Genomic DNA, 26,161 nt, shown 5'->3' with positions numbered 1-26,161 from the left:
GAATCAACTGCGTAACCATTTTCTCCTCTCTTACATCTTTGATTCTGTCTGGTACTCTAACAGGTTTCTACTCATTAAAAATATAATGGATGTTTTCAGCGTAGCGCAAGGCATGCTTGTGCAGTCATCAGTGTCAATAGCGTGGTGAGATTCTCTTCCAGCCTCCACAGAAAAATGTCATCACTTTCTTTAAGAACAACTTGTTAATAACCGCCTGAACCGTCACTATGACATTCAAAACATTTTTTTTTCTTCACTGCATCCTTTTTTGGTGTCTTGCATCACTTGCTCAACTCCTACTCTTGCAAAATCATACAAGGAATTTGCTATTCCCCCCTTGAAGCACTTTCCTTTTCAAATCCCTTCATTCCATCCCCACATCCTGAGTGTGAAATTACCACCAGCCAACCAAATCTTCGCCTTTGGCCGGGAACCTGGACTGCTTTCCACTGAGACACTTTGACATGTGCCACCCTGCACACGCAACCCCACAACATTCATTCTTCATTTTCAATTTAATTCAAAGCCTTCAACCCTCCATGTTTACCCCCCTTTGTCTCTGCTTTCTTTCCCCATCCTGTACTTGTTCCTCAATTTGGCTGTAACAGAGAGAACAAGGGACAGGGAAAGAGAAGGGCAGCATGTGAAGAAACCAGCCTGTCAAACTGAGTTATCTTCTCGATACACCAGGGTGGGTGTGTTTCAGAAATATTATCTCCTTTCAAAATCCTAATGAAAACAATTATCTATAAAGAAATCACCTGCCAGGAAATAAAATGGGTAGAAGGAAAGTGGAATTATACTGTATATGTTTAACTCATTACAACATACTTTGGTCGAACACACAGACTCGACCTTTTACTCCAACCAGCTTTAACAGATGCCTCAGCTGCCTCATCTTATGTGACTGGAATCTCTCTGTGTACTTGTTTTATTGTGATTATCTATCATCGCCACTCTGTGTCTCAACACTCCCTCTCTTTCCCTCTTATCCTTCCTTCTCCGTCCTCCTCCTTTTGACAAATCACACAGCGAGCAGCTGTAGCACAGTGCATGGCCAATCAATAAAAAATAAAAATTCTTTATTAAAGTGTCAATACTTCATTTTTGTAGTGGTGTAGGAAAAACAGCTCTTAACGGGGGCTGTGCTGTGTGATACTTCACAGGCTGGTATGGTTTTATAGTTTTCACCGGCTGGGATACTTTTCCACTCCTGAAAACACAGGCAGGCAGTGACATGACACCAAGAGCAGCATGGGAAAGTCTAGCTGTGAGACACATTAGCTGTATGTCCCTTATCCTCTTATGGGTTGCAGGGAGGCTAAAGCCTATCCCAGGTGGCATTGGGCAAGAGGTGGAATACACCATGGACAGGTCGCCAGACTATCACAGGGCTGACACATAGAGACAGACAACCATTCACGCTCACAATTATACCTACGAGCAATTTAAAGTCACCAATTAACCTGCACGTCTTTGGACTGTGGGAGGAAGCTGGAGTACCCAAAGACAAACAAACTCCACATAGAAGGACCACAGCTGACCAGCAGTTTCAAACCTTGAACCCTCTTGCTGTGAGGGCATAGCAAACCAACAACGACCTCATTTACTGTCAGCTTTTTTCATACATTTCCATCAGTAGAATTTTAAAATGTCTGATTTTGGCCCTGTCCCCTGGTAGCATCAATACCAAAAAACAAACTCCATAATTAGAGCAATAGCCATTATGAAAACTGATAAAATCATTGTCAGTGTGTTGGCTTGTGTGTTGCTGTATGTGACAGGAGAATGGACCTAATATGGTTGGTGGAAAACAGTTTTAAAGATTGTATGATGATTTATTTAAGCGGCTTGCTTTTCCAAGCTTGAGGCTGTTTTCTTGCAAGAACAGAAATCGCAGTGCCTCCAGGCGCAAGATGCAACACTACCTTTGGGGAAGGTACATTTTTGAGGAATGCACAGTGTTACTGTGGCTGAGGAATTCTGAAACAACTGAGACAAAAGCAGCCGGTGTGAAATCTCACTGTCCATGAAAACTAAATGTTCAAAGATGGAGGGAAAACACAGATTGCTGAACACGGTGCAATATTAACTGGTTTCCAAGGGTGCGTATTCACATTTGATCAGCCCAGTCATCCGAATCATTAGACCGCAGAGCTTCTTCTCATGGCCTTTTAAGAAGAGACGGGAGGAAACCTGCTTTGACAGCACTCGGATGCAAATGTCACCCAGATTGTCTTTGATAGATTATTCAGAGAGAAGGGAGGGGTGACATTATTTGTAGATTTGTGATAATGCACCAGCAAGCACTGCCGGTGCCTGTGAAGTGGGATCATGTGAATGGTGAAAGAGCAGAGACTGGGAGGGAGGGGTGCAGAAAAAGAAGAAAGGGAGGGGACGGGTTGTGTTCAAAGGCGCGGCAGCAATGGGGAAATTGCCTCCTGCCCACGGGATCGATGCAGTTCATTTGGCGCAGTGAGAAATGACAGCTGATTATTCAGCCATTCCCCTCAGCACATATGTTTTACCCCATGTTCTCCACGGCTCCCAAAAACACAATCTATCCATCAACCGTGGGAGGGAGGGAGGGTAACGGAGAGAGTGACAGATACAGAGGCAGTGAGCAGAAAAGACAGGAATTCGCTTAAATGCGGGAAAGGACCGTATGAGTGAGAGAAAGAGAGAATTCCATAAAGCTGAGACAAGACAACAGAAATGAAACTTCTGCAGTGAGTAAGTCAGTGTGGTAGAAATTTCTTAGGCATGAAGGATGACTGCATTGTATGCGTGATTTGTGCAATGTTTCCACAGTCTGATATTTTGAGAGGCCAAAGAGTCGTTTTCACTTAGTATGCTTTACGTGGGGAGGCTCTGGGTATCTGGAGATTGAGAAAAGATGAAGACCTTGATGATGTTATTGATTTATGTGGTCAATAGTCTGGACGAAGAGTTACACAACATTGTTTTGCCTCCTCCCTGGTGGCACGATTATACTTGATTCTGTATGATGTATAAAGCCAGGGGAATGTGATGGTACTTAAGTTTTTGGGAGGCCTGTGTCCATGCATACAAGCATGATATCAGATTTGTGTTGTATTAAACTTATATTAATCAAGTAAAGACAACTGCTGCTCACCTAGGAGGAAGATTGTGACTGGGATTAAATGCTGTCACATCACACCACACAATGAGAGAGACTAATATACTTTGTCACTGTCTGAACTTACCAGATTCTTGCGTGTATCTGGAACGGCAGTGACGTCCACTGGCTCCCTCTCCATGGCGTTGACGAAGCGAGCTTCGGCCACAGCGATGGCACAGATGACGTGGACCCACCTTTACAGAAAGAAAGAGAGACCATAAAAACTTCAGGCTTTTGAAGATCCCACAGAAGCTGCACTGCTAGAAATACAAGGCAGAGAACTTCACTGAATGTGGTGGTCAAATATTGTCAACTCTGCATTCTGTATTTTCTGTGCTTGATTTACAAAGTCTGTTCCAAAAACAGACTGCAGAGGTAGATTTGTTAGAAAATTTGTGGATATCATATTTTACAATCGTGTCCTACGTATGGAATAATTTAAGGATAACTCGAACTATATCAGAGACATCTTCTGGAAATGGACAGCCACTGAAATTTAAATAATACTTTTGTTATTGTGAGTGTTTTTGCACATGCAAAAAACAACTGCAACAAGAATACCAAAGCTTATGCAGCTAACCTGTTGTCTGTGGTGATCTTCAAAGCTCCTCCCCGCAAGTTACAGAGACAACACTCCTGAAAAACAGAATGCAAATGAGCACAAGACAGAAGACACGGTCACATAGATCTTCTGTGCTCTTAGATCGCGGCCAATTCAGTCTTTTCCTGAACAATACCTTGGTTTGTCTTTTGTCATAGGTGCTGGTGAACATGATGAACTAATCTTTATGACAGCAGATTTTAATTCTGAGAAACCTATATCTTCAGATTCTTGTCCAATTCTGATACTAATACTCCTGGAGAAGATCAAACTGTTCTTTTAGACGTGTGTCATTGTTTTTTTGCATAAATTATTGCTGCTACTCACCACTATCCAGGCTCCTGCTGCACACCTGGAGCACATCCAGGAATCCCTCACAGCATCTGGCTTTATACCGTAACAACCTATAAGAGAGGAGAGATTTATGGCTTCACATATCTTTCCTATAACATTTAACATTTAATGTTTCCAAAGCACCTTTTAGATGAAGTGCATTTATTTTAGGTAAGACCGGGCTCCATGGCAACTGGAGTCAAGCTCTTGCATTAACTCAATATCTAGTGAGTGCTTCTAAATTTTTATAATTGCTACGCGCTTGACACCAAACCTGCTCGTTAACCGTTTTCTATGTAACTCCTCGTCACCATCTCCAATTTGAGCTTCTGGACCAAAAGGCTTGTACGTTCATGTCACACCTAGACAGGTCTGAATGATTTTTAGTTGAATGTCCACTTCAAAACAATGAAGAGCAAAGAAATAGAGCGCAGAGCTGGGGGTTTCTGACAGGAGTTCTTTCTGCTTCATGTCCTCTTATCAATAGCAGCGCTGCTTCCCCAGCTGAGTTCAGCTTATCCCTGGATGACTAATGAACTGGCCTTTTTGAAGGTGCACTCCAGCTTTAGGGATAATAAGAACCCAGGAGAGTTGGTGTGTGTGTGTGTGTGTGTGTGTGTGTGTGTGTTACTGACTGAGTACATGTCCATGCTGTAATTTATCCAACTGTATGTGCTGCCTGACACAACACATCCACATGTGCTGACATTTAAAAAAGCATTGCTCTAATATTATATATATGATATATAACTATTTTTTAACATTTGCCACTAAATTAATAGATATATATTTTTAAAAACATGTTTCGTTTTTTTTGTTTAGTCTAGATAACGGACGCTAACACTTGACAACTGGAAGTAGAACCAACTCGCACAGAGCTCATTCACTCATACACAGAGTTAACAAGCTGCCCATCCTCTCCCACTTTGCTTTGACAGAAACCATATTCCCTTAAAAGTCGACTTCCTCTGTGAAAAATTGTTAAGTGTGGAAAGCAGAGTAAATAAGAGCTGGGGACGTTCATGGTGTGCTGCCTTCAGAGAGGCCTTTGCGTTGCATGAACAGCCTCTTAGCTAGTTTAACCCGAGTCAAGGAGAGTTAAGCTAGGAAGCCTCGCTGAGCGTGGCAACAGGGGGATTGACCAGTTCTGTGCTTCCTATTTTTCCAACACTATTCTCAAGGGTCTAGGGATAAAAGAAAGTGAAGAGGAGTAGCAAAACGCCCAGTAGATTCTGTCGGTACAGCTTGTCAGTCCATGTATGGGCTTGTAGCTGGCTGAGACCAAGAGTGCTATAAATCAAACACTGCAGTGTGCCCACAGCTGAGAGTCTCCCAGTTGAACTGAATCAAACAGAACTTTTCCACAACAATAAACAGAAAGGAAATATCAATCCTCTTTTTTTAAATCCACTTCATCCATTGTTAAGCAAAAGACATTAGATACACTGCCTGCTTATGTATGTGCATCTTGCAATGTTAACTACATAGTTAAGCCTTACAATTGTTTGTTTTTATTGTATGTTTGCAGCTGCAGCCTGCCCTTAATAGCTTAGATTTAAAAAATAATTTAATTATAATTATATAAAAAAAAATAACTGGCATAAATAAAATGTCAAGACCAACTTCTGACATCCTTTAAAACCTTGGTAAACCTGAGGCTGCTCTCAGTGACTGTACTCGCACTTCCTGGAGCTGCTCCAGTGTAAAAGCTGTAATCAAATTCTCTTTGCTGGAAAGCTTCCTGCAGCTGCAAGAGTGTTGACTTTTCATTAAGAGCGTATCTGTTGTGCTCAGATTTTTTTTTTTTTTTACTGCTCATCTGAAAAAAAATTTAGATTTGCAGGGAAAAGCCCTTTTAACTGGTACAGCTGTCCCCAGGAGTTATTACTCCACTGCAAACCAGGCTGAACAAACTACATTTGGTTCCAGTGTTCCTCAAACACAGCTAGCATCCTTTTCTTACGGGAGTGAAGGTTTTATACTTACTGGCATGAACCTGCATGTGGCAAGATGAACAGCAGAGCAGAGGACTGGTTCCGTCCTCTCCGATGTGATAGTTGGTGGGCGGAGGCTCGGTGTTGCCTGCACCAATGCTGAAACACATCTCTGGGACCAGGGGACGAGTCAGACGGGGAAGGGAGGTGCGCTGGTTGTCCTTTGCAAGAATAACATCTTTGTGTGCCTGGAGAGGCCAGAGGAGAGAAGATGGCACCGTTAGTGGGTCGTATCTATGGCTGGGATGAAGTGAGGATCAAAATTTCTTTGCTTTTATGGTTCACAATTGTTGTAATATGTAGCTGTGAGAGTTACCTATACTGTCACAGTCCTCCCACTACTACAGCTACATCTAAACTACTGCTACTGAACTACTGATTTTTGGAGCAGCTACGACTATCACTGCCTTTACTCCTTCACTGACACGTGTGCCTCTGCTGCAGTGTGTCTGTACCTTTGTATAGGGACAGAAGAGTGAACAGATCGCGCAGTGTGGTTGGAGTGCTGCCACTGCAGCATTAAAGGCCTTCTCCGCCAGGAAGTTGGGCGAGTGATTCTGCCACAGGTGCTCCTGCTTCTTCATGTCGCTGTCCAGCGGCATGGGAGATGACAGCTCTGTGGGTTAAAAATAAAATGCATTAAAGGTGTGCTGCTCCACAAGTAGACATCTACAACCAGAAGTAAGTTGCATACACTGAAGAGATGTTGGAAGATTCATTATTGGTGATGATTTTATTTTTGTCTGGAATGCATGTGAAGCATTTTTGGAAAAGCACAAGGATGTTTTTTAAGAAGGGAGCCCTTGCCAAGAGACACAAATAGCACTTTCTGTTCCAGACAATAACAACACCACTACTGATATAATTGGCTGATGAACACAAATAGCACAGGCATCAACAACTCGCTGTTGTGGGCCTGGAATCAATTTCGCAGTGAAGCCCCTGAAGCTACTGATCCAGACCGTTTGTTAAACCTGGACAGAAGGCAGGAAGAACTCCTCACAAGCTCGCCATTTAACTCTCTCTTTTCTTCCTCGACCAGCTCTCTCTTTCTCCTTGTTTCCCATCCACCCTTCTGAAGGACAAGCCCCGAGTCAGGTGCCCTGCTGCCGACTTAAAGTGACTTTGAAAGCAGGTAATTGGAAGTCATGATCCCTGGATCAATAAGTGTCAGTCAGAAAATGAAAAGAAAAAAGACAGGAAGGGAGGGGAGGGAAAAGAGGCCTTGCGGTCTTGATTTCATTATCCCCACAGGGAGCTTTAGTCCTGTTTGTTTTTCTTTCCCCGGATCAATAATCAAAACAAAAATGGTGTCTTCTTCATTTTAAGTAGCGTGATGGAGAGGACAATGAGTGGGATGAATAATGAGGGGGACAGAGGGAAAAAGAAGGATGGCGATAACAGTGCTGGGACAAAAAAAAAAAAAAATCACCCTGGCATTTTGGCCCAGACAAAAAAACAACAAAAAGAGGACTGTCGTGTCGGCCCAAAAGCCTCCTCAGCCCACAGAGAAAGTGCCCGGTATGCCAGATGGCCAGTTCAGCCCTGGGCGAGAGTTGAATAATGGTCAGTTCAGGGGTCAACTGACAAAGGTTTCTTGCAAGTCATGTTTTTGATAAATCTGCGTGAATAATCTCCATCTTTAAATGTACCTGTTTTCATGGCAACTATTATTCTGCTAAAATTCACTTGTTCTACCATACTTTTATTCATCTCAAGGAGAAATCAAACAGCACCTCACAGTGTATTTCTCAACTGACTTTCAGAGTTAAAATTCTTTTAAGTGGTTTTGCAACTCATTAAAGAAGCGTGACACCCATTTAACAGAGGACTTCTACAAAGAGTACATCATTCACAATAAAATACACTCGAGGTTAGAAAAGTGTGCAATGACAGACACAAAGCCACGCACCTTTGTCGCTGGTGGGGTCTTGCTTGAGGATGGACAGAGGGGAGCGCATGGGCGGCTTGCTGAGGGGGTGACGGCGGCTCTTTTTCACCTCCTTTGGCTTCTTCACCTCTTTTGGTATCTTCACCTCTTTTGGCATCTTCACCTTGGAGTAGCATGCCTGATGAAACACAAGATCGTTTCATATTGTCTTATTTTATTATGAAGTGTTTTTAACATTTCTATATGCAGCAGCAAATAAATAAATTCTTTCAATATATTAAAAGTTGTTTTGTAAATTTTTTGTCATATAAATGTGTTATACATTTTTTTCTACATGTAGGCTAATTTGTTATGCAATATCACATTAATCATCAATGAAAGATATTCATGTGGATTTAATATGTGTATTTTTGCTTTGCTAAATGAACAGGCTTTACCTGCAACTCTGGCAGAAAAAAAAAATCTGAATTGAAGGGTTAAACTCTTTCAGATCAGCGGTAAATACCACCATCTGTAGCTTGAGATTAATAAAGATGTGATGCCATGCTGGACACTTAGTTACAAGTCAATGGACAAATCTAATTGCCTTAAAGCTGAACAATCTAACCTCGGTGGCACTCACATCCAGCTTGATGTCTGCTGGGATGTCACTCTGTCTCGGAGTCAGAGGGTTCCCCACCTCTGGGTGACTGATCGTGGCGTTCTTTGAATTCTTAATGCCGGATGTAGCAAACTGCTCGAATGCTGCCTCAAACCCGGTGATGGAGTTGTTGCTATTTGACATCTTCTTTTGCTTTTTCTGCTTCTTTTTCTCAGTATCCTCCGTCGGGTACTGCGGTTTGGCCTCGGGTTCTTCTGCTGACACAAAGAAATTAAGAAAAAAAATCAGACCACTAGCGATGGCTGTCCTGGAAAACAGACATTTAAAGCAATTAAATACTCCAAAGAATTATTTATTGCTTGCAAACAAGAGCCTCCATGTACACTCAAGGAAGACACACATGAGAACATGAAAAATTGCTTTCACTGCAGCTCATACTTGAATATCATTCTTCGTTACAAACCGGTGCATGCTTATCAGCAAGGTCAGAACAAGGGCTACAGCACTCCCTTTCCCCCTTTTCCTGGGTGTCCTAACACTCTCTCCTCCTCGATCTCTGCTCACCCGCCTTAACACACTCACAGTCTTCACCTGGCAACAGTTGTCATGCAGTTGATATGCAAATTGGATACTTTTACACAGACACACTGGGAGGTGTCTAATTGTCACTTACAGACACACAGAGACACAGAGAGAAGCCTAATACGTCACCAGGCTTTTATCATTACCCCTATCATTACAATATCTCTACAGTCACTCTTGTGCGTGTACTTCGTTATGTTTTGACAGCTACAAGCACATGAGCATTTTAACACAACAATCCCTTTAACAGTAGTGACTGCTAATCAAAATATAGAGGAGGGTGAAAATGTAAGGTACTGGGATTATTACTGGGTTGGGGGCTGAGCTGAGACATGATGAGTTTTGATGATGTAGGGCTCCATCTCAAGTGTTAAATTGAGTTGAATTACCCATATTTGATGCTGCAGCTGCAGAACGTTCAAGAAAGTCTGTGGTGACACCTCTAATTCAAAATAAAGCAACTACCTGTTTCATGTGTTTACACAAACAAATTGCAGTCTCTTACTGCTCATATCATCCTCACCCTCTACAGCTGGGTTCTCTGCTGCTCTAGCAGCGGCCTCTGCGGCCTCCTGCTCCTCACGCTCCATGGCCTCCAGGGTCATCATGGCCTCTTTGGCTAGACGCTCCTCTCTCTCCTGCCTCCGCTGGGCCTCGCGCTCCTCCACCTGACGCTGGTACTCGGCAGCATTCAGCTCAATGCCTTCCTGCGCCAGCACCTTCACCTCCTCCAGTTTCAGTCGACGAACCTGTTTCATCTTCTGCATGGCCCTGGTGTGTGGCCCAAAAACAGATGAATAACAAAATTCATATACTACATATAAACTGCGTCCATTCGAGAGCAGAGGAAGCGAAAGTTTTATCACTTACCTTCGCAGGACGTTCGCTCGGTGGTTTACACGATGCTCCCTCCACTGCTCTAGCTCGGGGCTGCTGAGCACAGTGGCCTTGAGGTGGTCCAGCACTGTGATGTCTTTGCCCTGCTTCCACAGCTCGTAGCGGTCAGGCTGCAGGCAGCGCACAAACACGTCCATGGAGATCTTCACCATGTCTTTACGACAGGTACACTGGAGAAAAACAAGTGGATATGGAAGAGGTGACTTCAGAGCAGAGAATAGCTGCAGGTAAGGCATGAAGCAAAGTCTATGTTCCACTGTAAACAAACACGCCTACTCCTCTACAGTGGCAGAACACAGGCGTCTGTCTGCACATGGAGCAGGTGCTACTTGTAGTTACTATTCACAGATTTCTGTTTAACAAAATCTGCAGTGGGTGATCCAAAAACGGAGGTAACGGTATTGGCATTTTTAACCTTTTAAACTTGCCCACTTAGGATTCTGATAAAGAGTCAAAGGAGCAGCATTTCTCTGTTCCCCTGTGCAAGTGTTTAACCACCCTATCAGAACCAAGTCGTTGGATTCAACCTACCTCCCTTGGTTCCCAGTAAACATACACAGCAAAAGACACAGTCTACACATAAGGTTGTAAATGTTGAGACGAAACAATGTGTTTATTAAAAGCCACCTGCTAAGAGGAGAGCTAGGGATGTTATTGACGCACACCTGTCTGTACAAGTACCTTCCTCTGAACTTCTTTCAGTATCTTTGCCAGACTGACAAACTGGGAGATCCGCATTTGCAAATGTGAACTCTGTATTGCAATAAAACTCAGAAAAGACAGATGCTCTCTGTTTATTCATTTTTATTCATTTTATTAAGAGGAAAACTTCCACAACAAGTTTGGCACTGTCGGCAGGATCCCAACAGAGGTGAACACTCGGTAAGTAGAGAAGAAATTATTTTCCTCTATCTTACCCTGCATGCCGCTTGACAGGATCACAGAACAAGAGAAAATTGTACCAAATTGAATATTTGAATAATAATGACACCAGTACATTGGGATCAACTAAGGGTTGTTTCGCAAATTATTAGGCAATGATTTACTGGAGCATCACAGGATTAATAACGAGTGAGCAGTGAGGACCACACTTTGAAAACCGTTAACCTTGTTAACCGTCTGTGAAAAACTGATATAGACAAAAATAAAGAGTGGAAGAGGATGGTTAAGAACAGCATCGCAGCAGAAATAACACTTCACAGAGACATGAGTCTTGAACTTAAAATCACATTAAGAATTTGCATGTTTTACAATTATTACATCATTAATTCATATGTATGGCAAGTCTTTTATGCACTCTGCCAAGAACGTGTCTTTACTCCGTGCATGTAAGAAGTAAACATGATCTATATGCACCAATTCTGCATTTGAAATGCAATGTGTGCAAAGCATATTAATTATGATACGCCCAACAAAACTTGGTTTCATCCTAATTAGAGACGCAGTATGGAGGAAGATACATTACCAAGGCTACATTCATGCAGCCAGCGCACTGGATTAACAATCCTTTTTACAAATGATGGTTATTTTTTAGTAATATTGTATGTAATATTACTGCAGTGTGGAGAGACAACAACACTGCAAATAAAAACAAGTAAATATATTCTGGACTGTTGGCTAATCTGAGCCTAGGACAACTCCTGTAACCACAACAACAGTTGTGCAGCTGTTGTAGTCATAGACTGTATTTAAAGATGGACAATGTGTCTCCACTGTACAAAAATTAAGACAAAAATTCCAGAAACACTTGCTGCCATCTTGTGCTTGTGATGATATTTGGAGCCAGAGTCTGCTTAGTACTCGTCTCGCTCACCAGACCTTTCTCAAGAAAAGAACTTTAAGATTGGAGAGAAAAAAACGCCCCAGCTTTTTTTATTTCTTATTATTATTTCAACCAATCACAATCGTTCTTGGCGGTGCCACAGCAACGGTGCGCTTGCAAAAATATTGCCGGGGGGAAACAGGTTTTGGTGTAACACGCCCACAAAAATATCACCTACAGGACGCGAACCATGGCAGAAAAATGGCTACATCCCCGCAAGATCAAACACCGTTAGTAAAGGACGTTTGTCGACGATGTGACACAACCCACAACAAGTTGTGAGGAAACTCTGAAAACTTTGCTACACAACCGAAGGTGGTAGGGCGGGACTTCAGCGGGTGGCTCGTTCTGCCCAATGAGAGGCTGATCTATGAAGCAAACTTCTGCCCACTCACACTAGCGCAGTATCAACCTCTGCGGAATTGAGTTTAACCCATACACATGTCCGAACAATCACAAGCAGGGTCATTGATCGCGAGAAAAACAAACATCAGAAAATACATCAGTGCAATGAGAACTACCTAAAATGTCAGAAACCATCTTTAGGAAAAAATTATTTGGCGTGTACTTTGATCCTTTAATTTGGTCCATGTTCCATCCGCTAACAAGAATGAGGGTGGGGTTTTTGACCTAAACTCGAAAGGCTTGGGTATCACTTTTAAACAGCTGCCATGTCATTTTCTGTACAGTCTATGGTTGTATTCTTGGTGTTTTCACCACAATTTAGCATTGAGTCAGCATCATGTGCTTAGTTTTGACTGCTTCATCTGGTCTCATTTAAAGCAAACAGCTGATGAGAGCAACTTATGTAGACACATAGTCACTGGGATGGAAAGGTTTGGATGATACGACACTCCTATCTCCATCTTTGTGAGGCCATAAGTGCACAGTGAAGTGGCCAATAATTGGTGTCCCATGGGGTTGTAAATTTACATCAAGCTAAAACATGGTTGTGAGTAAAATATGGCAGGTAATAAGACTTTGGTAAATGTGGCACTGTTCTGATGGTAAATGTGCCACTGTGCAGATAGTTCAGAGGTAAATGAGAGTGATAGCTGCAGCCTATAACCACTCACACCTCAAGGTGCCTCAGCAAACCTTCATAACGGGTCAATGAATCATTCTGCTGACTAGAGAAGGTGGGAGCTGTAAAATGAAACCACAGTGCTGAATATAATGGCAGGTACAGCAGAAAGAAGTTTGGGAATGAAGTAAACAAAAGATGAAACAAACCGAGGGGGGGTTGAGGGTGAGAGAGAGAGAGATGAAAATATTTTCTTTTGTGCCTTGCTTGCTGTATTACATTCTGGCCCTATTATTTCCTGAGCTGTACTGAGAACCTTATGTTCAATTACTGGAAACATAGCGGCTCACCCTCCCCAGCAAAACAATATCCAGCCTACATCTCATCTAGACACCACTTGACAGACAGAAACATTAAAATATGATGTCAAGTGGAGGGTGTTGGAGTGGAAAGTGGGAGGGCAGAAGGGGGCAAGGGAGAACGGTTACAGCTGATTGTTACCATCATGAAACCTTTAGCGGAAACAGCAACATGCCAGGAAACTACAAACGCAAATCAACACAAGATAAACATTGCTCTTGCACTGACTGTATCTGGCAAATTGTGCTATTTTCATTTGTAAAAGCATAGCCTCATTTTATTTTTATGAAACTATTAAGAGGTTATGGAGATTGTTGCCATCGTCAAGGGCTTGAGGATGAGTTACACTTTATTATCATATAAAAACTTAATTAGAAGAGGGGAAAAGATTTGGAGATGCACAAGATCTGGGAAAACAAAAACTCGCCTTGAGGCGGGCAGTCAATGAGCCCTGAAGTATACTTGGGCTCCTAATGAAGCTAAATTGTTGGAGCCACAGAAAACCTAGAGCTTGGGGACTCTCTATGGATCACTGGACACAGTGGATGTGCCAAGTACTAATAACAAGACAGAGTTTTGGCCTGACCTGCCTGACCTGACCAACAGTAGCGGGGAAAATCTGATCACTCAAAATTCTTCATGTTTGCTTTGGTCACACTGTCACTTATGGGGACACAAATAAACAGAAGGATGACACTAAGAATTAAGAGTAACTGGTAAATAAATAAATAAATAAATAGGTAAGATGCAAAATGCAGAATATTCTACACAGCAGGGCTGTAAACCATTCTGCTGCTCATGCTGTTAAATGCTACTGTGAAATAAGACAAAAAACTTCTCTGAGGCCTTAGTTGTTTGTGTCTGATCATTAAATGTATCTCAGGATCATTTTTCCCACCCTCCCACTGATTTCTTACTCTTCTTTATCTCCTAATATACGCCCCCATTCAACAACAGCTGCTTAATATACTGAACAGAATGGGGTAGATGTAAATAAACATTTAGCAATGGAGAAATGTTAATTAGCAAGTGGTGTATGGCTTTCACAACTGTAGAAACTGTGTGCATAACAAACAGTATATACAGCACTGTATTGCTGCATCTGTCAGGTTTATGTTTATGTTGCACCAAGCTTTGTGTTGTAAATGTCAGTAATATTTCATCTGTGATGAAACACTGCCCACTGATCTCACTGTGTGGCCAGAAGTCTCTGTCCTTCATTACAATATGGCTGCCCTCTAATGGCAGTGTAGGGTGGGCTGGGTATTACATAGCTTGCCTTTAAACTGAAGTATCAGATCATATTTTCATAGTCTTCATCAATTATATATAAAAAAAAAAAAACTAGTTTGCTGGTGAAATATTGAACAGAGCTCGTTTCTGTGGACACATTTTGTCCTGGGCTCTGTGCAGTGTTTTCTACAAAACCAATCATCCTGTTTTATCCTTTTAATAATGCAGTACGCCTACCGCACAACTAAAAGACCGCATTTCGTTTATTGGTTATCGTGGACATAGGCTGCACATAAACAAAGTCTAATACAAATTCAGTATGTCCAATCACAGCATGTTTCAGGTTTGCCAAAACAAGACAAGCCTGCAAACAGATATAAAAAAGACAGAGTGAGTCCTCCGCAATTCACTTTCGAGATGAAAAAGTGATGTGATTTAGTCTGGGAACTGGGAGGATGATTTCTGCTCCTCTCCCAGACAGAAAAAAATCACAGTGGAAGCCTGGGGGAACAGCAGCAAAGTGTGACTGAGCACCAAACGAACGCAAAGAGGCTTTCATTGAGAATACTACAGACCCGGAACACAGAAACTGTTAACATTCAGCAACATGATGGTGCGGCAGACATAACTATTTTCAGAAATAATCTGTACGGTCCTTTTTGCCATCTTCAGTGGGCTCATTGCTGAGCTGTTTTCTCGCTAACTTGCCAAAAGCCATTGCATGTGCAGTATGTAACTCTGTGTGGCTGTTAGTGCAATGGCTTTCTTATTGATTTCTACGGTAAGGGTTATTTCTAACAAACTGGTTTAATCTTTTCTCAGCACTGGATGTCACTTGGTGACCACACCACAAGAGTTCAAACTCAAGTACAAGTTTTTGTTCAGATTAAACAGGGGACTTTAGTGCCTGGTATCTATTGTGAATGTGATGTCATGTGGATGAATGTTGTAATGATGCCTGGTATGATATTTTGATTTTATAATCTGATCCCTGCAGCATGTCTGTTTGAAGTTATCTTAGATGCCGAACCCCGAAATCCTGAAATGGCTGATACCTAATGCATATTCAGTAAGGCTGAAGAGAAGGTTAATTAAGACTGCAATGTCCGAAATAATAGAAGTATAAGTAGGTGCACACACAGCACGCAAGGAGTGCTGACAGTACGCCTGCTTTGACCGCAGGTGTGTGTTCACTTGGTAAGTCAGACAGATGGGTCAGCAGTTGGGGAGCTTGTATTTAAGAAGACTGAGACATGAAGCACGCCCGAGCTCACTCTCTCCTCCTCTCTGTCGTGTGCTGGCAGCCCCCAAACGGTGACAAATTCGATCCCGAGCCCCATCGTTCACTGTCCTGTTTGGTGCTGACAGAATAAGGCTCAGTGGGGAGAGGGCGGGAGAGGGAGGGGAGACAGCCAAACGAGTTAACAGATGACTGCTTGAGCTTAAGACAGAGAGAGAAAGACGGGGGGGAGTTGGAAAGACCGAGAGAGATTGGGAGATTTCATTGTTGCCAAGCAAGTGGATGGCATCGGCGAGCTATATTAAACTACTCTATATAAATAACAAACTACTCAAATAAAACTGGCAGAGGTTACTTTCTAATCTCTCACTGAAAATGCAGAGTATTTAAGACTGTATATATGAGCACCAGGAGTGTCATTTGGTTTCAGTTACTTTTGCTTCTCATAGGCTGACGCCCATTATTCGGTAACTAACTGGTTATTCTTAAGGAAAGAAAAGCTAAATTATGTGAAATGCTAGAGATCTTTCCTTGAAGTCTGGCACTCCATTGTCTCAGTGAGCTTCAGTGCTGCATTTTGAAGCGCTATCCGTTTAGAAGAGGTGAAATTGTAATATGTGATGCAAATATCTTAACTTATATTTCATTTTCTGTTAGCTTTACTGACAGATAGCCGGCTAGCTGCATTAACATGCGAAAATATAGTGCCTGATCCCAAACCCTCTGGTCTCGGCTGGTAAGCTAACAATAGCCTTGGCTGTTCTGCTATGCACACCACTCAGGTCAGGTGGCAGCTAGCTAGCAGTGCCACACAATAATCGCTGGTAGTGCCAAAAGGGACGGCACTGCTGCTGAGACATTGTGCCACCCTCTGGTCTCGCCACAGGAAGTCCCAGTGAGCAAGCAGCTTCATTTTGAACCACAATATCCCTCTAGCATTGTTAGCAAACATACATTGCACCACTAGCCGTGCTGACACTATTAACTATGCTAAAAGAGCTAACAGTGATAACATGGACCTAGTCAACAATGCTAAAGGGGGTTTGCAGCTCAAAATTGTTTCACATACTCACTGGGGCAACGAGGGGGAGACCAGAGGGTGGCATTACATTTCAGTGCAACAGTGTTGGGTCAGGATGGCGTTACTAGTGGTAATTGGTGAATAAATATGCTGCTAGCTAGCTACCACCTGACCCAGGCGGTGCGCAGTGCAGTTAACTGAAAAGTAGTAAAATTAACCTATAGACCAATATGTGTAACTGGTCAAAAGTATTCTTGATGGTCAAAGATTAATGACTGACACTGACAATTACACAAATTACAAAACAGCATAATGGTAAATGATAAAACAGAGAGTAGCACTAAGTGTACTGAACTGGTCATGGTTACATTTTATTGCTAAAAAATTTCGCTGTGTAAGAATAAGGTGTTATTTCTTCTTTCAAAACTGACATGGTCTCACTTTAAGAACTGAGTTGTACTTAAAAACTTGACTTTCAAGGCCTTGAAAACAGGTGGTCCAGTTTATGTGTCCATGATCTGCATTTGGAGTTAAAAAGAATCAAAAATTTGGTAACTAACCCCAGTCAGTATACTGACATTTTCGACCGACCAATAAACTATTGGATGTGTGTGTAGTAACTGTTCTAACTGCACTCTTGAGAAGTAAAACCACTGCCAAAATAAGTCACTTTAAGTTGCTGAGTTGGCAAATGTTGCCGCCTTCAGCTAATGAGCACATACAGGAGGGCCAAAGCAAGCCAAAACCAGATAATTTAGTGTGATTTGTTTTTCACTATTAGTTTTTTGTGTGGTAGTCAAGAAAAGGGCTTTGGTTACTGCCAAAAAAATAATTCCAAGGGACTCAAGACATTTATGTTACTTTAAAGGGCCCACTTATTAATGAGGCTGAGAAGAACACGATAAAGGCAGGGAGAGTAATTTCACAGGTCATGTGCCATTTTTGACAGCCACTGAAGAGGAGTTGAGCCTACCTTCTTACTCAGAATGATTCATGAGTGAGGGAGCCTGAATGTGCTCAAGGTCCTGCTTGAGGACATACAGCACTACTGCTGTTGGGACTGAATTTAAGCAGCTCTAGTTAGGGGACAATCTCTATAACCACTATGCTACCACACCGCCCCAGGAGAATAAAAATGTCTGTGTGAAAGACGAAGAGAAAGAGGTGGACTGGCAGAAAGAGCCTGTCTCATTGGCCGAGCTGTTCTCTTTCATATTCCTCCGACTGTGTGTGGTGCTGCGCTGTCGATTTCTCGACTCGGATTAGCAGTGCAGAGTGGACCACTCTTCTTTATCGCACTGAGACAAGTGTAGCGGGGATGCTCCCTTGAGCACTGGGCTGGGTGGAGGGAAGACTGCTGGAGCCTGGACTACTGGTTCTTAAATTACAAGTGGCCACATGGGTAAAGTAGGAAGGCCGAAAATGAGAAAGAGGGAGAGGGGAGGGGGGATGTAGTTCTGAAAACTGGCACCTCATAAATCTGACATGCAGCCAAGTAGAGAGAAAGCTGGGTAGAGGGACACACACATACACACACATGTGAGCACTCACACATGAGCAAAGAGAGGGGGAACTGAACAGGAAAATGAAGTGGATGTATAGAAAAGAGACAAGAGGGGAGGTTTTTCCAGAGGACATTGTAGTCAGGCTCCCGTCCACAACCAACCCATGCCCTGTCAATTTCATGCTCAGCAGCCCACAGGCAAGGAGGCAGCTTGCGTCAATGGAAGGATGCGAGGGTACGGTTAGTGTCGGTAACAGATGGTGTGCAGCAAAGAACCAGACGCTGCTTTTATATTTCGATATGATCTATTACTTCATTCCTTCAGAGAATCAAACAGCCAAAGCGGGAAGGCTGCAAAGTTGCTGCTGAATCACACATCGGATCAAACCTCTTCATGTGGAGTCTCTACATTTGCCTAGAGGGTGTTTGTGTGATGGTGATGATATCAGTGGAGGTTTACATATGTTTTCTCTCATTTCAAGATTTAAACAGACAAAAATGTGCAATTTCCAATCATCTCTGAGACTTCTTTTAGTTGTCCAGTGGAATTTAGCACTGTTATCTTACCTGGGTTGCCATTTTCCCGTAGTCCACCCAGCGCAGGGTGGCAAAGTTCGTGGACTCTGCGCAGTTGAAGCCATGGTTGAAGCCAGCATGGTAGCCATAAGGAAAGGTGACCATGAACTCCCCTTCATTCTGAGTTATCTGTTCATACAGAGAAAACAAAATTAGATTAAATTCTAAACATGTTATAAATCTTATCTTCTGTGTTCAAAATAAATGACAAAGACACTGCTTACATTGCCAACCCTATTTTGAAAATCTAATTCCAGCTGAGTCCCCATCAAATTTGTCTAAAGTTAAAGAAAATCCCTGGCTGCACTTAGTCCACTGAAGCGTCAAGTCCAATGAAGACAACTATGCATCTCATAAACTAGCAGGCTAAATAAAAACTAATTAGGTCTCTCATCAAGGACACTATTAAAAGCTTCTTTTTAATTAGTTTGGGAGACAGAGCTCGTTTTCTCAAGTTTTGTTCGGTCATTATAAATACTGTAATTTCTTGGCATGTTTGATATCCTTTAATTAATATTTCTTAAATTTAATTCAGTTTAATCTCATTTAATTTAATTCAATTTCATTTAACATTTTAAGATTTTGTTAAGATTTTTTTACTGGCAAAAATCATATGGAAATAATTTGCACTGAATACTTGGAGGTTTTTAAAGTTTTAGGTTGTTTACTGACAGTATAATCGGCACCTATTTCTCCATTTTCAGCACCCATTTCATCCTTCAAGTCGTTTCACTTTTAGGAAACTGTTATTAAAAGTAACACTTCTTTTAACAGCTGTACTTCCCACCCTTGCCTTTACAAAGTGGCCATTGTGCATGTGGAAATGTTGTCACTTATTCCTGTTTAACATGTCTAAGTGCTGAAATTCTAAGTTGTATGTGTATGCTACACCTTTTGCTTTAACCTTATTTGTGATATATTGTTTTTAATTTACACAATCGGTACCGTGACTCCTATTTTATGACCGTTAAGTACTATCTAATTAAATTCTAACATATATTCTATTACCACTCGTGAGTCTCACATCCACTACATTTTCAACTCCTCAGCAACAACTTTTCTCTAAACTTTTCTGTCTTGCGAGCAAAATTAAATCAGCCTAACATGACTGCTGCTCCAAGGGTTGAGTGTCTTCCCATGAGCTCAGTGTTATTCTGAGAAATGTTTAAAAATGTGAGGACAAGTTAAGCACATTCTTTTTTAATGCGTTGCCCCAAAACTTAAGCCCTACATGTCTGGCTGCGGATCGCAACTCCTTTGTGAAGCCTGGATCCAGGCATTCAAGAGACACATCAAGCCAGGCAAGGTGACAGGCGTGAGGGGAGAAACAGGGGTAGAGGCTGCGAGTGGGAGACAGACTTCCTCAACTAAAGGCAGTGGTTCAGATATCAAACGTCCCTTTTTTGCTCTTGCAAAAAGGCAAGACGACGGTTTTATTTTTACACATGAATCGAGAGAGGTACTGTAGGTGTGTAACAAGTAACATGTTCACTGTGATAATGATGTCCGGGGGGGGGGGGGCATAAATGGGGTGGGGATGGGGGCCCTCTTCTGACAATGGAGAACTTTCTATGCCTGCTCTGTGACATTTTTTCTTTTTCCTTCAATCTTCCATTAATTTTACACCGTGAAGATTTATATTGCCTACTGAACAGATCAAAAACAGAAAGAATGCCAATCAATTTCCTGGGACAGACACCACAGAAGATCATTACTCATACTGTATCATTAGTGCAGCCTGGAGCAGTTGTGATGGTTGCGTCAAAGCTGAGCCACTCACTTCCCTTGCGTTGTCATTCGTCACTCAAAATAAGCCCACCTCTTCTTATGCAAGACACACAAATGTTATCAGAGACCAGGCAGTAAGGATACATAACTTTAGTTCCTTCTTCTAACGTTATATAATTCAAGCTCCCTTATTATTTTAATATCAATGTCTTTGCCACATCTATGCAACTGAGGATATGTCAGTAAGCTGGACTGTCATTGCCCCCTATACTCAGAACATAATTAACTTTGTTTATTTCTCATGTTGGCCATAATGCCCTTATATGTCATGCAACATGAAGTTGGCAATCACCCTGTCAAAAGGAATGCCGTATTTCTTCAGGATGGAAGGAGATATCAGCGTCATCTTGTGGCGAAGGAAGGCGTCACAACCTTGAGAGCTGCCAGGAAAGAAGCCTGCAGGGGGAGACAGCAAACATGGGGTATTTTACTGACAATCCAGGAAAGACATGGCAGCACATTTTCAAATACATGTTGTAATGCATGACATGATTGCCAGCAAATACTGCTGATTAAGATGCCTCAAATCAAATCAAACAATAAGGATGGTTTTAAAATGATCTTTGGTGTCTGTGTGGGGTACCGTCTAATGACAGAATATAGCTAGTGAGTGTTCATCAGAATGGGGGAATGTTCAATAGTTTCGGGTTAACTTTTCAGTTAGGAGCTAAACCCTCTGCAGCAGTTGCTCCAGAAAGCATTAATAATCATAACCATTCCCTGGTCCCACAGCCCTGTGGTCACTGCCTGTCAGCTGGCGCAGGTGAGTGTTAATCAAAGGAAAACGTCAGATGACACAGCAGTTGAAAAGACAATAAATGCAGCGTTAGATATGTGTGATAATTGATGTATCAACTGCAAACTGCAGGCATATTATTTACTGCTGAACATTGATCAATGATTTGCTCGGATAGATTGTTACGAAGTATTATTCCACCAATTCTGCTGTCAAAAGCTACAAAGCACAAATGAAATGCTTAGAAAAATGTGGTTCCTGGTATAGGACTCAAGCAAGACATTTTAAATGCATGACCAGCACTGCCACAATATTTGAACTTTACTCTGATACAGCCCGACTCAGACAAACTGCTCATCTGTGTAGTATTATGATCTTGGACCTTTAGACAGTCAGCGTCTTGACTGTAACTTGGATTTCATACATTTATATGCACACCATTATATCTATATGCAAACCATATATGCATGTTTAAATGTGTTGCACTTGATGATCACTCTTGATTACATTTAAAAACCTCAGTTCACATGCTGTTTGATCAGTAATCAGAAATGTACACTGCCTTCATTTTTACTGTATATGTGGCTATTCATCTCAGTATTGGAGTATTCATACATTTATTTGAATTTGTTATGTTCCAAGTGTTTCTGCTGTAAGATATCAGAGAATTGTTTGATGATAGGATGCTGCTTTAAGAGTTTTTCATGAGTTTTGGAAGAGAGCTTAGTTGGTAGGTAAATATTTTAAGAATGCCAGATAAGCGTTGCCAACTAAATAGATTTCTGCAGCAGAAATGAAGCTGTGTTTACTATATTACTGTTAATCCCACAACCTGGAAAGGGAAATCCGGTTTCCCCATTGACATGGGCGTGAATTAATTTATTGCCCAAAGTGTGGAATAATCACATTACTGCAGTGCATGTCAATGCATTGTTTGTGTGCCTCCAGGTTGGATTTCAGGGGATGTCTGCTGGATTGCATTATGGTACAAAGAAAGACTACAGCACAAAACAGGGACTGGGTGCTGTCAGTTACAAAAATCTTTATCCCATTCAGTACGACCAAAGAGAAAACCTTTGCCTGAAGAAGATGTGCTTTGCAAAGGCAGACAGTTGTGTGTATAGATATTGTGGTATTTACTTTAAGAAGCATTAACAAGATTGGAGGACATGGGCTACCAATTGTCTAAACCATGGTCTCATTTGTTTACTGTGTTATAATTAATCCCAAAACAATATAATGAGCTTTTAAACTGATTTGCTTTAAATGTTGATGTCTGTGCCCCCAAGGTCACTCTTAAATAAACATCTGCATCTTTACAAAATCAGTCAAACAACATAATGTGTGACTGCAACTACTATTACTACAAATATATAAGCACCAGCACACTTGCATAGCTGCTAACTCTTAGCAGTGTTACATTTTAAGTTACAAAACAACCAACCTACTTCCTTAAAAACACAGATTGCTTTGAGATCATAATATCCCCATCTGACATTTTGGGTTTTCAAAGCACCAACTCTCTCTCTTAAACAAAGGCTCACTTTTGCTCTTGGAGACAGAGAGACTCAGACGGCCTCAGCATAATCAAAAGAAAGAATTTCTCCTCCATCGCTCACTCTCCCGCTCTTTACTGTCTGTACCCGCCAGTGCCTCAAAGGGGGGTCCATCCAAGCCTCCACCCAGTTAAACTTTAATGTGACTGACAGTATAATCGGCACCCATTTCATCCTTCATTTTCACTGCATTGTTTCAGCCTCTGTTCCACCCTACAAAGCAAGAGAGGGAGAGAGGGCTTCTATTCTCTCTTCGCCTGCCTGCTTGTTGGAGCTGATAAAGGTGAATAATGTGCCGACAGAGCCCGGGTATTAATCCCCATTAAAATGCAGCTGGCTCTCTGAGCTCTCTGCGGGGTAATATTAACTTAAAGGCTTCATTCTGTCCTTTTGAGTTTGAAAATTAAGTTCCTGTCTCTAACCCTGCACCCTCCCCACCCAAAAAAGTCTGAAGCCATGACTGAAATAATGCGGAGATGAGGGGCGATAAGAGCAACGGCTGTTGCAGTGTCAAATGTTTGGAGAGGAGTTTTCAAGTAACAAGACCATTGTCCCAGCCCCATTAGGCATTCCTACGACGCTCATAACAGCCTTTTAAGGACCTCGTAAACAGTTGGCTACCTGTGCTGACGATGGCTTTGATAGGTCAGTGGGTGCTTGTTAAATAACGTTGGCATTGCTTTCCTCCCACTGCCAGCTGCTTAGATGAGAGCAGAGAGAAGGCTGCAATCTGACTGTGACTGAGAGCTCAATGCCCACATGAAGAGTGATAAGAAATGTCTACAGTGTGCGTTTTAAAGTTGGGGTTTGATATCTGTGAATCTAGTTTTGAATTTGCTATAAAATCATAATCCTTTTGTATCTATTCAAGTTCAGCTTTCAACTCACTGAAACGTCCTATTAATATAACAGAAGCATTATATAGAGTTAAACAAATTTCATCTTTGATCTAGTTTTGTAATTTGGCCACTGAGGAAACTTTAGTTTCATTGACTCAAGCTATCTGCTACCATTACCAGAGGTTCAGATTCAGAAGTATTCAGAAGTATTCAGCTGATGAGCTTAAAATAATGTGAAATGCTTATCTCAGTCAGCTTGGGAAGACTCACCACTCTCAATGATGTGCTAAATTGCAACACTGAAACAATACTGAAAGGATAAACAGGGCACTTCAGAGCAGCATTATTGCATCTGACAAACAATGCATGACTGAAAGTTAAAATCTGCTTGCGGTCAGCGCACAGCACTCTGATATTTATGGCCATTTCACAACAACTGTTTAGTGATTCTTTATCAGCAAAGGCTTTTTTTGTGTACTGTGACTTAAGTTGTCAATATAATGGGCCCTTCTCACGGTAAACATTTGACTTTCCATCGTAGGAAAAGAACAAGTGGAGGTAATAACACTAACTGTGGCTCCATTCCATTAAGGGGGGCCAGTAAGTCAACGAGAACAACATAAGGGCTTTGGAACCGAAACAACTAAATAGAAAGGAGCCAGTATTACTGTTATTCATGTTCGATGTGAAATTGGTCTATTTTCTCCGAGGCGTTGGTTCTTTTTAAAACTGAATTTTGTAGGTTTTTCACCAGGTGTTTAACTGAAACATGAATCAGACACTGACTAGGGGGCTTGGTGGAAGGAAATGGAGCTTTCTCATGTGTTCATGAACAAGATTTAGCATAACACAGATGTAATCAGGAACATGGTAAGTGGCTGTCAGTTTACGCCACAGTCTTGAGTGACTATGATGTAGTTACATATGCATATAGTCAAATCTTTGATCATCTAACCAGCATGTTTTAACATAAATTACACTGTAAATCATGTGTTTAATATCACCTGGACAGTTTTGTTTTCCTTTGAAGAGACTCCTTTGAGCTTGTCTGTCACAAATCACATACTGTGTGTTACATATTCCAGCCACTCCGGTACAAAAGAGGGATAGCAAGTGACAGGGGCTGCATTGGGGATTATTGATTTGTTCTCAGCTCCTCACAACAAGGACAAACGGCGTGTCTATTTAATGTAGTTTGGATTGGGGCGACTCCATCATCATCCCCACATTTTATACCGCACTCTGAGCAACTTGCAATACACAAGTTAATCTTCATTGATCAAAACAAGGGATAGGAGGAGGAGGAGAACATGAGTGGTGGGAATAAAAAGGGAGAGGCACAAGGAGAAATCCTATTTCACAGAGAGAGGAGTGGATGGCAATAGCATTCAGCAAAGCATGTAATAGCGTTGTCACGACACCAAAATCTTTGTTTCTGTACCAATACCAATATGAATTTCGATACTTTTCAATACTCTTCGGTACTTTTCCTAAGGAAAAGTCCTTTTGGATACAAACCTTTAGAACAATAAATAGTAGGGGTGTAACGATACCAAAAAAATCATGGTTCGGTAAGTACCTCGGTACGGATGTCACCGTTTGGTAACTCAAATGTTCCACCAAGTTTGTGTAGTCTCGTGTTGTCTCCCTCTGCAAGGCAGACTTTCTCGTGTTTTTTCACGTGCGCCAGCTGCGAATGTTGATACAGGTGTTGTCATACACACCACTTGCGCAATCTGTGCTTCAATAGGAACAAGAAAGGCGTTTGTGTGCATAAATGAGTAAAATAAATTAACTAAATTAATGAATTGAATCAATTTCAAAGTACCGGTATTTTCCAAATGCAGTATAGTACCGTTTGAAATACTCTAGTACCACAGTACTATTTTAGTACCGGTATACCGTGCAACACTAGCATGTAATGTTGAAAGTTACTGTTTGTCAACACAACATTCAAACTTTGCCCCTCCTCCCTACGCTGCCTATACGTACACTCACTGCAAGCTACTATTGTAGGAACGTAACATTTGTTGCAATGGAACAGCCAATACTTTCGCTAAGTAAGCTAACAGCGTAGGTTCTTCCTATACTAATACCAGTTTCTGGAAAGCTTCCGATACTGCCCAGAATGCTGAATCAGGTTTCGGCGAGTATGCTAGTCTAAGCAATGATCCAATAACACGTAATGTATTATCAAAATTGAAATTAAAGTTAGTTTACACCCTGATAAACTGCAAGTATCGCTGTGCAGTCAACTGGCAACTACCATTTTAAGGCCAAGACATATCAAACTGAACTATTGGCAATGAAAGCTGACTGTTGTGTCACCTTGCATCACCTGTGTCTGGGCCAAAAAAGTTGTAGATGAACACACCACAAAGACTACAGCACATAGATTCTGTGGCTTTATGAGAGGAAATA

General features: G+C 41.7%; 1 protein-coding gene across 5 annotated transcripts in view; it reads right to left on the bottom strand.

The window, feature by feature from the left end:
• The window catches only part of kdm4b (lysine (K)-specific demethylase 4B), a 60,334-nt gene that overhangs the window by 7,845 nt on the left and 26,328 nt on the right, over window positions 1-26,161 (bottom strand). For 3 of the 5 annotated variants that reach the window (XM_049588725.1, XM_049588724.1, XM_049588726.1), the window contains 11 exons: window positions 20,902-21,005; window positions 18,813-18,950; window positions 10,015-10,211; window positions 9,668-9,915; window positions 8,569-8,819; window positions 7,983-8,139; window positions 6,526-6,686; window positions 6,063-6,258; window positions 4,071-4,147; window positions 3,723-3,778; window positions 3,228-3,336 (listed from right to left, as the gene is read on the bottom strand). In XM_049588725.1, coding sequence (XP_049444682.1) covers window positions 3,228-3,336; window positions 3,723-3,778; window positions 4,071-4,147; window positions 6,063-6,258; window positions 6,526-6,686; window positions 7,983-8,139; window positions 8,569-8,819; window positions 9,668-9,915; window positions 10,015-10,211; window positions 18,813-18,950; window positions 20,902-21,005 — 1,694 coding nt within the window. The remainder of the gene's footprint in view (window positions 1-3,227; window positions 3,337-3,722; window positions 3,779-4,070; window positions 4,148-6,062; window positions 6,259-6,525; window positions 6,687-7,982; window positions 8,140-8,568; window positions 8,820-9,667; window positions 9,916-10,014; window positions 10,212-18,812; window positions 18,951-20,901; window positions 21,006-26,161) is intronic. The other 2 variants (XM_049588728.1, XM_049588727.1) reach the window with 2 other exon arrangements.

This window comes from Epinephelus fuscoguttatus, linkage group LG10 (genome assembly GCF_011397635.1).
Source record: "Epinephelus fuscoguttatus linkage group LG10, E.fuscoguttatus.final_Chr_v1".
Taxonomy (NCBI): Eukaryota; Metazoa; Chordata; class Actinopteri; order Perciformes; family Serranidae; genus Epinephelus; species Epinephelus fuscoguttatus.
Note: the sequence above shows the minus strand (reverse complement) of the source record. Positions and strands in the feature narration are given on the sequence as shown.